This window comes from Sturnira hondurensis, unplaced genomic scaffold (genome assembly GCF_014824575.4).
Source record: "Sturnira hondurensis isolate 20B ecotype Veracruz unplaced genomic scaffold, ASM1482457v3 Scaffold0004474, whole genome shotgun sequence".
NCBI classification, from domain to species: domain Eukaryota; kingdom Metazoa; phylum Chordata; class Mammalia; order Chiroptera; family Phyllostomidae; genus Sturnira; species Sturnira hondurensis.
The window spans coordinates 4275818-4291776 of record NW_028077105.1 but is presented as its reverse complement, the minus strand read 5'-3'; the positions used below and the strand labels follow the sequence as shown (position 1 = coordinate 4291776).

The 15959-nt window shown below is 40.8% G+C and overlaps 1 protein-coding gene across 1 annotated transcript in view; it reads right to left on the bottom strand.

Annotated features, from left to right (window-relative positions):
• Positions 1 to 15959, bottom strand: part of AHI1 (Abelson helper integration site 1) — a 194686-nt gene that overhangs the window by 27334 nt on the left and 151393 nt on the right. Inside the window, exons 22-23 of the mRNA XM_037045869.1 lie at positions 14162 to 14324; positions 9790 to 9887 (exon numbers count right to left, since the gene is read on the bottom strand). Of these exons, the coding sequence (XP_036901764.1) occupies positions 9790 to 9887; positions 14162 to 14324 (261 nt within the window). The remainder of the gene's footprint in view (positions 1 to 9789; positions 9888 to 14161; positions 14325 to 15959) is intronic.

The following is a 15959-nucleotide window of genomic DNA, read 5'->3' as shown; positions in this document are numbered from 1 at the left end:
AAAGAAAGAAAAGACTCATTAAGTACAGAAAAGTTCAGTAAACGAGTGATACAAGCAAATCTGTTCCAATATGTTGAAAGAGATCAAGTGTGTGTATGGTTTATGTGTCTAAAAGAGACATTTACATAAAGAAGGTTCTTCCCTTGTGATGTCAGCCAAAGGAGAGCCACCTTAGAATCAGAGGCCATTGTAACAACGTTATTGTGACTGCTAAGCAATTACAAGAACGCTAGCATACAGTTCATTTTCAAAGGTTTTTGGAAGGAGCAGCATACAGTTAATTCATCAAGCAAAGGAAATAAATGGTAGTCAAGAGCTATCTAAACTAAATTAAGAGAGATTTTTATATAAACTCATCATGTTGAACCTCACATAGCTGGCTGGATACATCTTTATGTGAAATGGTTGTTTTTAAGCAGAATAGTCTTGAACTCCAACTACTACTTATATAGTTGCCAATTACATAATGAAAAAGTGAAAGCAAAATTTCATTTACAGGATCTTAAAATAAAAAAATTATAATTTGAGGAAAAATACATATCCACACACAGTATTATACATGCTCTTCTATTAAAAGAGAGCAGTTCTCAGTGGGGGGTCTGTGTGACCTCCAGGGAAGATCTAATAGTGTCTGGACGACACTTTTGATCATCAGAACTTGAGGGGGTTGGTGCTTCCAGCATCTAGTGGACAGAGGCCAGCGATGCCACTATACACCCCACAATGACCAACACTTTCCCCCCAAGCGAAGAATTTTTCTCTAGCCCAAATGCCAATAGTGCCAAGGTTGAGAAGCCCAGAGTACTTGACAGAACAAGAGCAGAGTTAGGGTGTCAGGAGACTGAAAAAGGTCATACTGCTCGTCAAGTCCGAAGACAGCGTGACTGATAAGGATCAATTCCACCACTATCTAAAGGACAAGTTACAACCAGGAATGACTGGCTGCCAGTTCTCTCAATAACATCTTTCACATTTGAGATCTGTAATAGATTGTGAGACGGGTGTTACTCATTTTTAGGTCGACCATAAAAATATACTCATGAAGAACAAACACTATCAAACAGCCCTGAAGGTCATTGTCAGAGAGAGCAGTACTGGGCCAAGCAGAACACTGTTTTGACACAGCGCAACATTATTTACCTCATACTTTTTGTTTACCTGTTATTCAAAGATTAAAACCCCCTACTTGACTTCTCAGAAGGAATGTCCTACAATACTTATCAATGCTCCATTGGAACAATGACGAAATCTTTATTGAAAATTTACATCATTCTCCAAACTGAGTTTTCATGGAAGATCTATTCATAAGAAAATGAGATAGAGGCAGGGCTCAGAGGCTCACATCAGCTGAATAATCAGTGGGCTGCTAAAATAAAACACAAAATCACACTTATTCTGTTTACTATAAATTTTAAGTAACTTGAGTTAGGAAGACGTGAAGGCAATGACACACTGGGCCCCCCCAAAACCGGTTCTGGGGTGGAGGCTGCAGAGGCGCTCTCTCCCAGCCCACTTAGCTCAGAACCCTGGGCAACGACCTAGTTTGTACCCCCAGGTTAGACAAACTGAAAGGCAAGCAGCCAGTGGGGTGCCTGTTTGTTGAGGGTAACAGGGTCCTGGGAAGTTGGAGGGGAACCGCCCAGGGTGGTGAGGAACACAGCTGCTCGGGGAAGCGACAGAGCAGCACTGAGGTGCGCGTGTCAAACCCAGCGCTGGGGCAAAGGCAGGAAAAGGAGACCGAGCAGCAGGCGGGTCCCCAGGCCTTCGGGAAAGTCAAGACCTAATGGGCTCCTTTCAGGGTCAGAGAGAGTCTGAAGGCTTTGAGAGTTCCTCTGTGCACAACGGTTAGGGATTTCATTTTCGAAAGTGAATACTTGAACAACAATTAAAACAATTTTTTTTCAAAAAAGAAAGAAAGTGGAATCTGTGGGTGTGAAGTGACTCACACTGGCTTTGCAGCCACACTGCTGGGGTCCCACTCACTTTCTTTGTGGGACACAGATATTTTCAAAAGCAAATGACATTTTTTAAATCAACCTTAAAATACTTGTTATTGAAACAAATTTGGGGGAAAAAGAAATATGTATCAGTGTTGCCTGCACTGAGACTCTTCATGGGACACAAGTTCTTCCCTTATAAGATTTTGATTTTGTTCTCATCAAATAAAGAAAAAAAACATTGAAATAAAAGCAAATCCAAGCATATATTAATTTTATCTCTTTAATATAATAAATCATATAACTGGTTTTCTTTGATAAATAAAACTACTAAAGTATAAAAAGATATAAATTAATATTATTCTTTAGCAATAGGAAGGAGGCAATAATAATTATGATTGTATTTTCAATGATTTACTGTATATTAACTAACTTCTAGGTATTTGGAAAGCCTGCTTTGCTATACCAAAAATAACTAATGTCTATTATAAATTTGTTGTTGGATTTAACACAGTAATAAAATCAAATTATTCCTAGGGTTAAAAATAATTTAGATGGACTCCTGGTACAAGGACCAGTACATGGAAAAACATTTTTTTTCTATATGAAGTGATTTTTGAAAACAGTGATATAAGGCACAATGAATCCAGACTTTAATAAACTGTCTACTTTGGGGATGAAGAGGGTAAGTGAAAATTAGATATTTTTTAGACTAAGCTAGACACATGTACATTAAGGGCAAATTATTTATTTCCCACTGTTTTTCTGAGAGGTTGACAGAATCACCAATGTAAAACTGTGTGTGTGTGTGTGTGTGTGTGTGTGTGTCTGGAAGAGAAACCACCATGGAGTTATATGATCCTTTTGGGTTCTCTCTTTGTTTTGTACTAGACAACAAAGCAGCTGGCCCTGAATTTAAGTGGAATATGCACTTTGTTTTAGAAGCCAGCTCTCTTTTGAACTGACCCAGCCAGGTAAAAAAATGAAAATAATTACCACTCTTGTCACATGAAGAGATGAGCAATAACGGATATTTTTATAATTACCTTAGGAATGGCAAAACCAGTAACTATTATTTACTTACTGAGTTCTCAGAGAAAGACATAAGCAAAAATGTCATAGTAATTTCTCCACATTCACAGATAAAATATGACATTCCTGTGCATAATTATTACTATATGTATGGCATTAAAAGAAAACATATTTGGTTTTGTCAATGTTTAAACACTTACAGAATATGGAAGGTAATTTTCTACTTTGGTTTTTTAAAATAAGTATTTTTAGAAATTGAAAAAAAGTTTATTTTAGGAATTAAAAAAAAGAAAATTAGGCATTTTAGTAACTTGAAACTGTTAAACAGAATTGTCTATACTAATAAGAAAGATGTCCAAGGTATACTGTGAAAGAAAAACAGAATATTAACTATGACCCTGGTTTCATAGAAACATAGATATGAATAAAGACATGTATATTTATACACAGAACATTTTAAACAGGAATGCAAGTTAGAATGAACATAAATATTAGCAGGACAGTTTTATTTTTCATGTATAGTATTCTTTATTGGTTGAATTCTTAAAACTATGAGCATATATTACTTTAACACAACAACCTAAAATAATACTGAAAAATGTTTAAAGGAATTTTAACAACTTGTTTCCCCAAATAAATGAATGACATAGGTATAGCAAATGATATAGGTTAGAGAAAATAAAAAAGCCTAAAAAAATAAATCTCCTCTTAAAAAACCAAAGTTGTCAGCAGGGCTTTTTCTTTTCTTTTCTTTTTGTAATCCTCACCCAAGGACACTTTTTAACTATTTTTTAGAGCAAGAGAGAGGAAAAGTTGGCGGGGGTGGGGCAGGGGGAGAAAAACATCAATTGGTTGCCTTCTCATATGTGCCCAGACCAGGGGTAGAACCTGCAAACTGGATATGTGTCCTGACCAGGAATCAAATCTGGGACCTTTCAGTCTACGGGACAATGCGGCCAACCAACTTAACCACACTGGCCAGGGCAGCTGCTTTTTTTTTTTAAGCTTCTGAGTTTGTTTCATCTTAGATAGCACCAATATTCTCCCCCTCTATTAGAGGCAAAGTTATAGCACACTGTAATCAAAATGTTCTGGAATGAACTTGAGGAAAACGTTCTTCTACTCCCCCATCCCTCTGATACAGGCCATTACTGATCCGTTTGGGGACTCAAGCCTGTGCCCTCCTCCTGCAGCGGGAGAGCAAATGCTTCCATCGCCTGCTAACATTTCAATGACCCAGATGAAACGCTGGAAGGGACCTGGCACATTTAGCAACAGGACAGGTGTGTTCCACTTGGAAGAACTTAATAAGATCCAGCAGCTGCCAAGCTATTAAAAGGTATAATTTTACTTCTCATTCTGCAGTTTGAATAGAAATAATTTAAAAAGAAAACAATTCTGGAGGTTTCTTTTTTTTTCCTTAAAAAGTATAAAGAATGAAATTCTAAAGACTTCCATATGAAGAAGGGTATAATGAAACAAACATAAAACAGGGACGTGAAAAATCAACGTGACACAAAACCTGGTCAGCTGTGCGGGCAACAGCTGTCTGGGTCAGTGCCGCGGTGGTGGGGCAAACAGGCCACTGACCTGGGGCCACGGAGGAGCCGGAGCCCCACACTAGGACTGTCGCTTCCAATGACACTCTCCCAACCTTTCTGGGCCCTGATTCCTCATCTGCAAAGTGAAGGGAGCTGACCAGAACCACAGGGATGATCCCGGATCATGTCGCCAATTCTATAATTCTACGAACTGAGGACTCTCCCCCGCTTCAGTCACTTTTCAGAGACAACTTTTCATGTTCTTCTTCTTCTTGTCACATATAGTGACAAAAATAAAACTTGCACGTGAAATTAAACACCTGGTAGAATTTGTGGTAGGTTTATAAGGCAGGATCTTGATCAAATCAAACCATATACATTTCGATGAAGGAAGGAAGCCGAAGACACGCCTCCATACCAGGTGCTAAGGAAGCCCAGGCACACTTTCTCAGGGGCTGGCTGCCTGCGCGCGGGCTCGTGGCTCAGCGCACGGGAGGGAATCTGAGTCCCAGAGTCAACACTGCCATTTCGCAGGGACTTCTTTTCACATAAGTATAGACCACTCTTCATACTTCCTTCCACAGGACCGCGAAACATTATCAAACTATACACATGGTAGGTTCCCAAGAGGAAAAGATGTATGTAGGAGTCTATGCTTTTCAACAAAAGAAATCTGTTATCTCCAACGTTGAAGCCCAATTCGAGTTCCGTCACCTCACCAAAACCTTTCTGCGCCCTTGCTCAAATAGATTATCTTCCACAATTCCCTTGCTTTACCTAGTTTCTGTTTTCAAATGTTTTACTTTGCATGTCTGCAAGTTCCTTGAGCTCTGTTAGAACTGGGGTTTGGGCAGCAGTGGGTAAGCCTGAAGCACTCCTCAAGGATCAGAAAGAACTGGTCTGCTGTGATGTGAATACGAAGGTGTATGTTAAGCACGATCGGTCTGTGAGAGGAAAGGGCACACAAAATCAAAAAACTCAACTACAGTGTAAACTCTGAGGCTGTGATGCAGTGAGTTCTAAGTAGGGGAGTAGCACACGTAGGGAGAACTGGCCAGTCTGGGAAGCAGGTAAGAGGTCTTGATCTACGGTAGCACAGGAGCATCAGGAAGGGGAAGGGGTGATGCCAAATTCATGGACAGCCAGTAAAAATTCCTTGTTACCTCTCCTCTGGCTGAGTCAGAGTCAGTTCAAGGCCATTGGTCAGGGACACACAGAGGCAGGGTTAGGTAACCCCAGTTTCAAAGACCAGCATGACAGAGCATCAGGGGTACCAGAAAGCCACTACAGGTACAGACTGTGTCTGGCAGCTTCTCACACAGTTCCGGACACAGACTACAAATACTATTAGCTGTCCTGATGACTCCCTGAGCCAAGTTATAAATATTTTGAAAATTTACATTACCATCTTCCTAAATTCTTAAATCTTGTGAATTGCAAACAGTGGATAATATTGCACATGTGGAGTTTGCCCATGGTAAAATTTTTTGCCAACCCTTCCAAATGCATCCCGTGTAGTCCCCACGCTGTCACAGGCAGCCATCCCCACTCACCCCCGATGCGCGTGAAACCGGTGTTTTACCGAGAAACCGTTTTTCTCTCAGTTCCTTGCAGTACAGGCTGTTCATCCTCACAGAGTCCATAGGCCACGACAGTTAGCGCTGGCCTCTCAGCTCTGTTGCTGATTTTGGACATATACATTCAAAGCACTCCTCGCTGGGTGCCCTCACACCTGGCTGGAACATCCTCTCTTTATCTTTGCAGCTGTTACCCTCGGACATTGGGGTCACTCTAACACAATGGTTCTCAACGTTGGCTGCATGTTAAAATCCCCTGGAAAGCCTTTGAAATCTACCCATGCCAAGGTTCCATTCTGGACCAACTGAATCAATTTGTGGGTGTGGGGACAAGCATCAGATTTTTAAAAAATTTCTTAAGTGATTTCAACGTAAAGGCAAGACTGAGACATCTGCTTGACCGCAAGAATTCAGCACTTCAGCTCTTGGTTCAGTGTCCCCTTGACCCCAACTCTTGCAATCATTCCGGCACTTTAATGTCCAAGGAAACAATCTACCCAACTCTTGGATATAGTTCCTCGGTCAACTCAATGCTAATAACAGGTCCTTCAATTTGGCTTCAGCTCTTACATACATCTCTGTGAATTTATCATAACTTTAAGCTGCTTAACATCTGAAATGCTAAGTAAGCAAGCTTCTTGATTTACAGGCCATAGTTCCAGTCTGTTAGCTCCATTACTGCATGACACTATGCCTCCACTCGGGCATGGGTGCTTATGGCGACCTTGCAGAGAACCTTGCTCTCTAAGTTGGCCAGTCTTCTGATTCCACCACATCTTTTCCAATCTGGCTGGTCTTCCATAACTTATTACTCCCATAGTTTTTGCTATCAAGTCTCTGATGATTTTGGCCTCGATCATACCCACAACTCCAATTATTTATATATCAAAACAAATCTATCTTCTCTACCACTACATCCTAGACACTGAGCATGACTAAAGAAAAAACCCAACTACAGAGAATTACGCCCCCTCCATTTCTATGGTACTCAGCAGCTTCTGTGTTCTCAGAAACCCCTTTACGTGTCCCGAATGAGCTCCTGCCCCCGCTGTCCTCACAGGCATTCCAACAGTCACTGTTCCTCCTATCTCATGCCTTTCACCCTCACATCTGATGTGGATCTTCCTTTCTGTTTTTAAGAACATAAAGACATCCTTGATTCCCAGACTTCCACTTTATTAACTCATCTGCAGCCCCATTCATATTAACCTGTCTCAGATGGGTACTGCTGTCAGCTCAGCACTACTGATGTTTTTGGCCAGATAATCCTTTGAGGAGGAGGGCTGTCCTGTGCATTCTAGGGTATTTATCAACATCTGTGACCTCTACCCACTAGATGCTATCGTATCCCCCTACTTGAAGACATTTGCAAAAATATCTCCAGACACTGCCAGGTGTCTCTTTGGAGGTGAAACCACCCTCAGGTGGGAACCACTGCTCTATAGCCAATGTTAACCTACCAACCTGTCTTGGCGACAAAAACCTCCTGCTTTCTCCAAGACCCTGCGTGCTTTCTTTGTCTATCTTCAACCTCAACCTGTCCATTGGCTTTGTCTTCTTATGTTATAATTTTATGTGTCACTCCAGTATTTAAAAAGTCACTCTTAGAGCTGGGTCTCCCTCCAGTGACTGCCTGACTTTTTTTTCCCTTCAAGGGAAGCCCTGGGAATGAGTTCCACGAGTTCCCCTGCTGAGGCCCATTCTACTCTTCAATCCTTGTCGTGCTATCATCAACCTTAATACCAGCGCAAAGGCGCCGAATGCTTAGACAACCTGACTGGCTATTTCTGACGCTACTGACTGTACCCTGTACCTAGTACTTCTCTTCTCCCTGGCTTCCAGGGCAGATCTTTTTTTCCGGATCTTTCTTTCTCCCTTGATTATTCTTTATTAATCTTCTCTTCCTTTGATTTCCTTTAAATGTTAGTGTTCCACTGGGATTCTGTCCTTGGACTTCTCTCTCAGAACTCCACAATGTTTGTTCTGAGCCACCTCTGTCATTACAAGCTTTAGCTCTACTGATGTAATACAATACACAACAAATCCTAACTCCTCCCCATTTTATGTTGAAGCCCTACCTTCTCTCAAGTTCCAGCCCTGCATTTCTGGCTCCCTGGTGAATCTCTGCACCTGGGAGCACCACTAACAAATCACGGTATCTAAAAGTGAACTCACCACATTCTACTCCCTACCACTCCTTGTCTGTATCCCCCCAACCTTCCTTATTCTTTTATTATTTCCGTGGTACCACTATCCAGTCACTTATACAATAAGCCAGGGCCCTTAGCACAGTTCCTAGATTTCAACATCACTAATCACATCCAATCAATCATAAAATCCTGTCAATCATACCCCTGCAGTTTGGGTTTTTATATTTCATTTTAATGGATTCCCAATGTACAGTATTTCCTTGTCCCAGGCCTTAGCTCCCTTTAAGCCAGTGCTGCCAGTAAAACAGTATTTTTAACATGTCGATCTGCACACATCACTTCTTTGATCACCTCGCCCAGGGGAGCCCCTGGGTCTGAAGAATACGACCTAAGCATCTTAGCGGAATACAGCAGACTCTCTGCGGCCTGACTCCTGCACTTCTTCATCCTTCTGTCCGTTAGGACCTGCACTTCACAACACACCTACACTGTACCACATCTTACTCAAGTTGCTCCCTTTGCTGGAATGTCTTTTTTCTAAGATCATCTACCTAGCACACACTTTCTCATCCTATAATCCTCAGCTCAAGCATGACCTCCTCTGGAACCTCTTCTTGGACTCCTCAGGGCAGACTTAGAGGGTTTCTTTCTGTGTGTTCCCAACACATTGGGCACACGTCTTCTCTATCGTCCCTACCACAGTCTGTTGGAACTGCCTATTTGCAGGTGTCCCACCCACCAGCCTGCTAAGCTCAAGGGCAAGTGCTTTGCCTACTCAGTCTTGTTTCTGTGAGGACCAATGGAATGCTCGGCATGGAAGTAATAAGCACTCAATAAATACAGGTGAATGACTAATGACACAGGACAAGTTCAACTGTCAAAAAACTGTATACATCAGTTCATATTGTCAAAAAGTGAAGTGACTCAGTCCAAGGCAAAAGCTAATGTCACAGAATGAAATAAGTTCAATAAGTAATACACATGGTGGCATATTGCTTATTAAACTTTGTACCAAAGTACTAGTAACATCAGAAGAATACTGACTGAGGGTACCTGAAGGTCCAGGCTGAAAAACATGACACTTTTCTGGCTGATAATATATCCACACTCATTTTAATCTGAAGATATCTTAAATTACTATCAAGTGGAAGGCGTACTCCAGGAAGAGAGACCACCTTTATTTGGTGGCCTCTAGTGACTTTCGGCACACACTTGGGTGGGGCTGATGACAGTGTCACCATCACGGTGCCAGACACAAGACAGGGTGGAACCAGCATCACACTTAAACTCACAAGTTCTACTTCAGGTCCTTGTTCCATTACTTGGGCTATGACTCCCAGTCTACTTTCATCTCTGAGCCTCCTCAGTTTCCCGATCTGAAAAGTGGCTATAATAATATTTGCCTTACATATTTCGTAATGTTGGTGCCAATAATACAAGAAATAATAAGGTAAACAATGAAGGATGTAAGCATGAAACTAAAGTAATATTTTACCCAGAGAGAGTGAAAAATCAAAGTACATTTGCTATACATATTCTTGAAAACATTTACCTTTTGAGAAGATGAAGGTTTCTCCATTTTGTTTTTCTCCTTGGGGGTTAGAGGAGGGGATCGCTCCTTTATTTCTGGAGGCAGTTCTTGATACAGTGCTGGAATTAGAAAAGGAATTCAGGAGTCAGACTGAGAAGCACTGTTTCACAGGGGAAAGAACGGCGATGGAGGAGGGGCAGATGTGAAACCAAAGAAACCAATATTCAGTGCTTTGGTGTACAAATAAGCTACCTAGCACTTACTGTTCAGGCAATTTGCACACTTACACATTAGTTATCAAAAGAACATAATGTATGATTGTGAAGTTAGGATCAACAAGAATTCAGAAATGTAGGTGTCATTTTCACTTACTACGTGGTCACATAGATGTTTATTTCATTTTACTTCAATGCACACCTATCAGGAACGTGCCACACGCATGGCTATCTGCTAGGCACTGCTAGAGGGGATACTTATTAGATGATCAAAGCGGTCTTTCTCTCAGGGAGCTTACAGTCCGGCTAGAGGCACATGTTCACAAGGAACTGTAACACAAAATAGAAGGTGACACTACTTAAAAGAAAAATAATAACAAAGACCCACTTATGTGGGGATAGCAAATGCTTAATGCAAGAAATAGGTGCGTTGGACTTTGAAGAATAGGTAGGATTTTGCCAGGCAGAGGTGTGGAGAAAGGATAATTTGGGAAGATGGAATGAAATAAATGAGCATGGAGCAAGGACTATACGGGATATGAATCTATTCTGTCTTAAATCTAGGATTCTTGCCCTGGCTGGTGTAGCTCAGTGGATTGAGTGCGGGCCTGCGAACCGAACAGTTTGATTCCAAGTCAGGGCACATGCCTGGGTTGCAGGCCAGTTCCCAGCAGGGGACTCATGAGAGGCAACCATTCATTGATGTTTCTCTCTCTCTCTCCTTCCCTTCCCCTCTAAAGATAAATAAATTTTAAAAAAATCTAGGATTCTTACAATGTGAAGTTACAATCTACATAATCTCTTTAACTTACGCACAATGCTGAATCTAAAAATTTTGGTTAAATGACTTGAGCAACTCAATTGAGAGAAGTTGTTAAATTATACCTAATAAAAATTCTAAGATTAGGAGATACANTGAGTGCGGGCCTGCGAACCGAACAACAACAGTTTGATTCCCAGTCAGGGCATGTGCCTGGGTTGCAGGCCAGTTCCCAGCAGGGGACTCATGAGAGGCAACCATACATTGATGTTTCTCTCTCTCTCTCCTTCCCTTCCCCTCTAAAGATAAATAAATTTAAAAAAAATCTAGGAATTCTTACAATGTGAAGTTATAATCTACATAATCTCTTTAACTTACACACAATGCTGAATCTAAAAATTTTGGTTAAATGACTTGAGCAACTCAATTGAGAGAAGTTGTTAAATTATACCTAATAAAAATTCTAAGATTAGGAGATACATTAGTCGACTTTGTGTATGGGTTGATTTTATTATTAGCTTTCTTTATCTCTTATTGGAAAAGACAATAGGTGTGATTAAGGGAAGCTGATCATGTTTTTCTTCCCAGTGACTTAAGACACAAAGGGAGTAAGTCCTCTGTAACAATGGGGTTCCAACATCTTGTCTGCGTTGTTCTTTAGAGGACAGGGCTCTCACCAGCTGGTACAAACTCCATTCTGATGAGTACTTCTAGATCATCTGCTTTGCATGGTTAGCTCTGGATAAATTAAAGGACAACTTCTACTACTTTTTGGGTAAATGTGCTGCTGACAGTCATTTTTTCTCTAATGTTAAAAACAATACTGCAAAAAACGCAGATAGGATATGGCAAAAAAGAGTTGCAATATTACAAAAAAGAGTAGGATAAAAGGGAAAAATAAATCCCTGATCATGTGGGAATTCAATCATTACATTCTTGATTATCTGAGGATTTTTTCTATTTGTTCTGGTCTTTACAAGGCTCTTCCAACAAGCAATAACTGATGCCAAAAGAAAACATCAATTATTCTGGGAGGTGATAAGGAATTACAGCAGTTAAAGAACAGTTACTACCCCAGACCATTAATTTCTGTACATAACCACTAACCATCATTACAGTATGTGTCAGAAGTCTCACTGGGGTTATTGAGGAATAAAAACTTCATTGGGCCCTGGCTGGTGTAGCTCAGTGGATCGAGCATGGGCCTGCGAACCACGCGGTCAGGGTTCGATTCCCAGGCAGGGCACATGTCTGGGTTGCAGGCCAGTTCCCAGCAGGGGACTCATGAGAGGCAACCATACATTGATATTCACTCCTTCCCTCCCTTCTAAAGATAAAAAAATAAAATAAAAAAAAATAAAATAAAATAAACTTCATTGGATTTTCAACCAACTGTAGATCAAATATCTATAGTCTCTCAAGATTTGGAAGCCCAAGAGGTTATTTCTGTAAATTAAATAAACTTTAAATTTAAAAGCAACTGCCCTGGCTGGTGTGGCTCGGTTGGTGGGGGTCCAACCAGAGGGTCACAGGTTTGATTCCCGGTCAGGGCACAGGCCTGGGTTGCGGGCTCAGTCCCTTGTTGGGGTGCGTACAGAAGGCAGCCAGTTGGTGTTTTTCACATTGATGTTTCTTTCCCTCTCTTCCTCCCTCCCTTCCCTTCTCTCTAAAATCAATAAGCATGTCCTCCAGTGAGGATGAAAAAATTAAAAATAAAAAATAAAAATTAAATAAATGAAGTTAAAGCCTCTAACATTATCCGTTCTGGAAATACAGAATCTTTTTAAATTGTCATGTTAAGCAATGTATGTTTTCATTGTATCTGGGTTAATAATGAATTGTCACACCTAGTTAAAATAACAGACACTCTAGAGTGACTATGATGTGCGGGAAGCTGGTGATTTAAACCAGAAGCTGAATTCTGGCTGTTGACCCCGTGGAAAAGCCATCACTGGGAAGCAAAGGGAAAAAACTTGGATAGTTGAGGCAATCTGGAAGTTAGAAGTGCAGGTAACTGGGTATTAACCAGCCCCGAATTTCTTCCTTCCATGTTGCCTTATGTTTTCTCCATTTGTACTTCTTTTAAACATAAAAATATAGCTCCAATAGAGTTTAAGAGCTAATAGCCATATACTACTAAGAGAAAAAGAATATGAAAGGTAGCACAGAGGAACTTTAGAATTTTGTTCTATTAGGGAGAAGTGGGTAATTTTTGAGACACTCAGCACTTGTGAGGGGAGGAGTTTGCTCAAAGCGGCAGATGAGTGGAGGCAGGAAGCTGCCAGGAGCCTGAAGCAGCCCTGGAGAGACCGCAGGGAAGCCCTGGGAGCGCCAGGCTTCACACAGGGAAGTGGGAGGGGGCCAAAGAGAAAATATCTTATCTGAGCTTAAGCCAGCACCCAGCACTCATGGAAGGACTTCTTCCTCTGCCACCTCCTTTGCTCTCAAAATTCAGAACTTAGGTCAGGAAACGACAGTGCTTTGGTTCAGCCTTTGTTTTGGTTTAAATGGGGTTTCACACACTAGCCTCAAAAGAATCTATTATTTATCATACTCACTTCTTGGCAAAAACAAGAGACTTAACAATAAATACGCAGAACAGTGTTCTCAAGGCTGCCTCTACTACACTTTAAATCAGAACTATATCATTTTAGTGTTTCTGGAAGAAAACTTAAGAGATGGCAGAGCTCAGCTGCCTCACTTTCGAGGAGGAAACTGAGGCATCTCAGGAATGGCTGTGGAGGAGCGGGGATCAGCGCCAGCTTCCTTCCTACCACGCTATGAAGTTAACTGCTGAGAGGAAGCATTCTTCCAAAGAAATGTTACTCTCCCCCCTCCTTTCTATGTAGTCTTTATTTCCAGGCTCTCAGTGCACTGTTTTCACCTCTCAAGGTGAAATCTACAGCTAGTGGTCCACCCCTTTCAGAAGCATCCTTCTCTAGCTCCTGTCCTTCTTTCACAGATGGCTTACTGTACTTGAGAAAGAAACAGCCTGCTGTAGATAGGTGAGAGCGAGGCCTGAGGCACAGAAAGAATGGGAGCTGGGGGGCTGGAGGTTCTTAAAAAGTGACTGGCAACTGGGGAGTCACTATGGCAAGAGCAGAGCTGACATAGTCATGAGTGAAGTGTGTAAAGCTGGTGGTAGGAGAAATGGGCTGAATGAAGAAGGTTGTCAATTGGATGGGCAGGTCCCCTGGGATGAGAAGTTTGCAAAGCAAGTATTCCAGAACAAAACTGCTTTCTAGTGTTCTAGTGCCTCCCCCTTTTATTTTTTTGCATCATGAAAATGAAAAGTGATAGCCAGTGGTAAACATATGCAAAAGTTACACAGACAGTAAATTAAAAAGTAGAAAATGATAAAATCTTGTACTATCAGTTACACCATATTAGTAGACCAGGAAGGGAGCATAAAACTTACTTTCGCTAGCCACATGATTAGCTGGAAAATAACCTTCCTGTCCCTTTCCTACGCTGCCATACCACCAGTCTTCATTATCTTTGAAAAACACTCGGATAATGTCTCCGCGATGGATGGTTAGTTCATCTGATCGATTCGCTGTGTAGTCATAAAGAGCCACTACCTAAGAGAGAGATAAGACCACCACAGCTTTATCACAACTGTACCACAGAGAAAACCCCCAACATTCACTTCCTCTTGCAGAAGAGCAGCTGAAACCAAAGCAGTACTTTGGTAAGTCGGAGGCGGTCTCGAAGTTTGCTAATGGGATCAGGGGCGGTGGGAACACAGCAGGAGAAGCAAGATAAAAGACTGTGGGATTGAAAAATGGTTAAGGGCATTCAATACACTAAGATTAGCTTCAAAATAGCAGATGTTAATTTTTTTAAAGTAAATTACTTGTGAAGCAAATTAAAAAAAAGGTCACACACCATTGACTTTCTTAGAATTGCTTTATTCTACCTTTAGTTCTCATTCTCTGTGCTAAGCAGATGCATCTGCAAAAAAATTTCTCAGAACACCAACAACTTTACAAAAAGGAAAACTCAATGGAACAACCCAATTATACAACTTCGTAATCACTTGGTATATCGTTAATGTCTCTTTTTGAGATATATCTCTCTACACGACATGCTTCTGGTACTTTATTTCAACAATCTAAATCTTCTGACTACCATTTAAAACACTCTCCTAAGGTCATTTGCACTCAACAGAAACTTAGGAGGAAAAGCCTTTCGATGAGAATCCTCTCCTCTGTGTCATTACAAGAGTCACTCTGTTGGATTTTTGTCTTTTGAAAAATCCAAATCAAAATGAATGACCGCACGTGCATTTACAAATCCCTTATAGCAACTGTAAGGAGGCGGACACTGACCTGTTTTAGATGTGCTATATTGTATAAAGCAGCAGAACAGTGGCTTGGCCAAGAGGCCCATTTAGTTTTTTTCCATAAAATAAAAGACACATTCTTCATTTTCACAATAACTTTATTGATTTGGATATTCTGAGTATGTGGGTTATCTTCCGGTGCCGCTAAACATCTTCCAATGCATAAAAAGAGCCCCACAGCAAAGAATTATTTGGCCAAAATGTCAATAGTACCAAGACACTTTGCAAACCACTTTTGACACGTTTGATCAGTCACAGCACCTTCTCCATACACTGCACACATCTTTTTTTGCATTTCAGTTGCATTTTTACCTTTCTTGGAATTATAAAGCATAATATGCTGAAAATGATGCTTATTTTCTCCCATCTTCAATATTAAAATGGCTACACAAAAATTCACCAATTTTTTTTTAAAGCACACTGATACAACAGCTGTCACAATACAATCTGACAAAATTGTTTTGAATGAAGTAAAAGATAACTAAGCACTACTAGTATGGAAAAAAAAGAAACAAAGTTTTTGGCCAACCCAAAATAAAAACTAAAGAACAAACTACTTTTTTTTCCCTTTACATGGGACTTGAAAATTTACAGATTATATACATTTATGCTGAATACTGACTCATTCACTTAACAAGTATTTACTGAATTCCTAATGTGCCTGGTACTGTGCCAGGGGCTAAATATACAATGAGATAGGATAATTTCTGGTAAGAGTATCTCACTTAGGCTTTGCAGGAGAATAAAGGATAATCAGGAATTAGCCAGGTGAAGAGATCTAATGTGTGTCTCAGGTAGATTATACAGCATGTGTGAGAGTTCAAAAATCGGCAACCCAAAATAGTTCAATATGGTGGAAGCCTGGGATGAG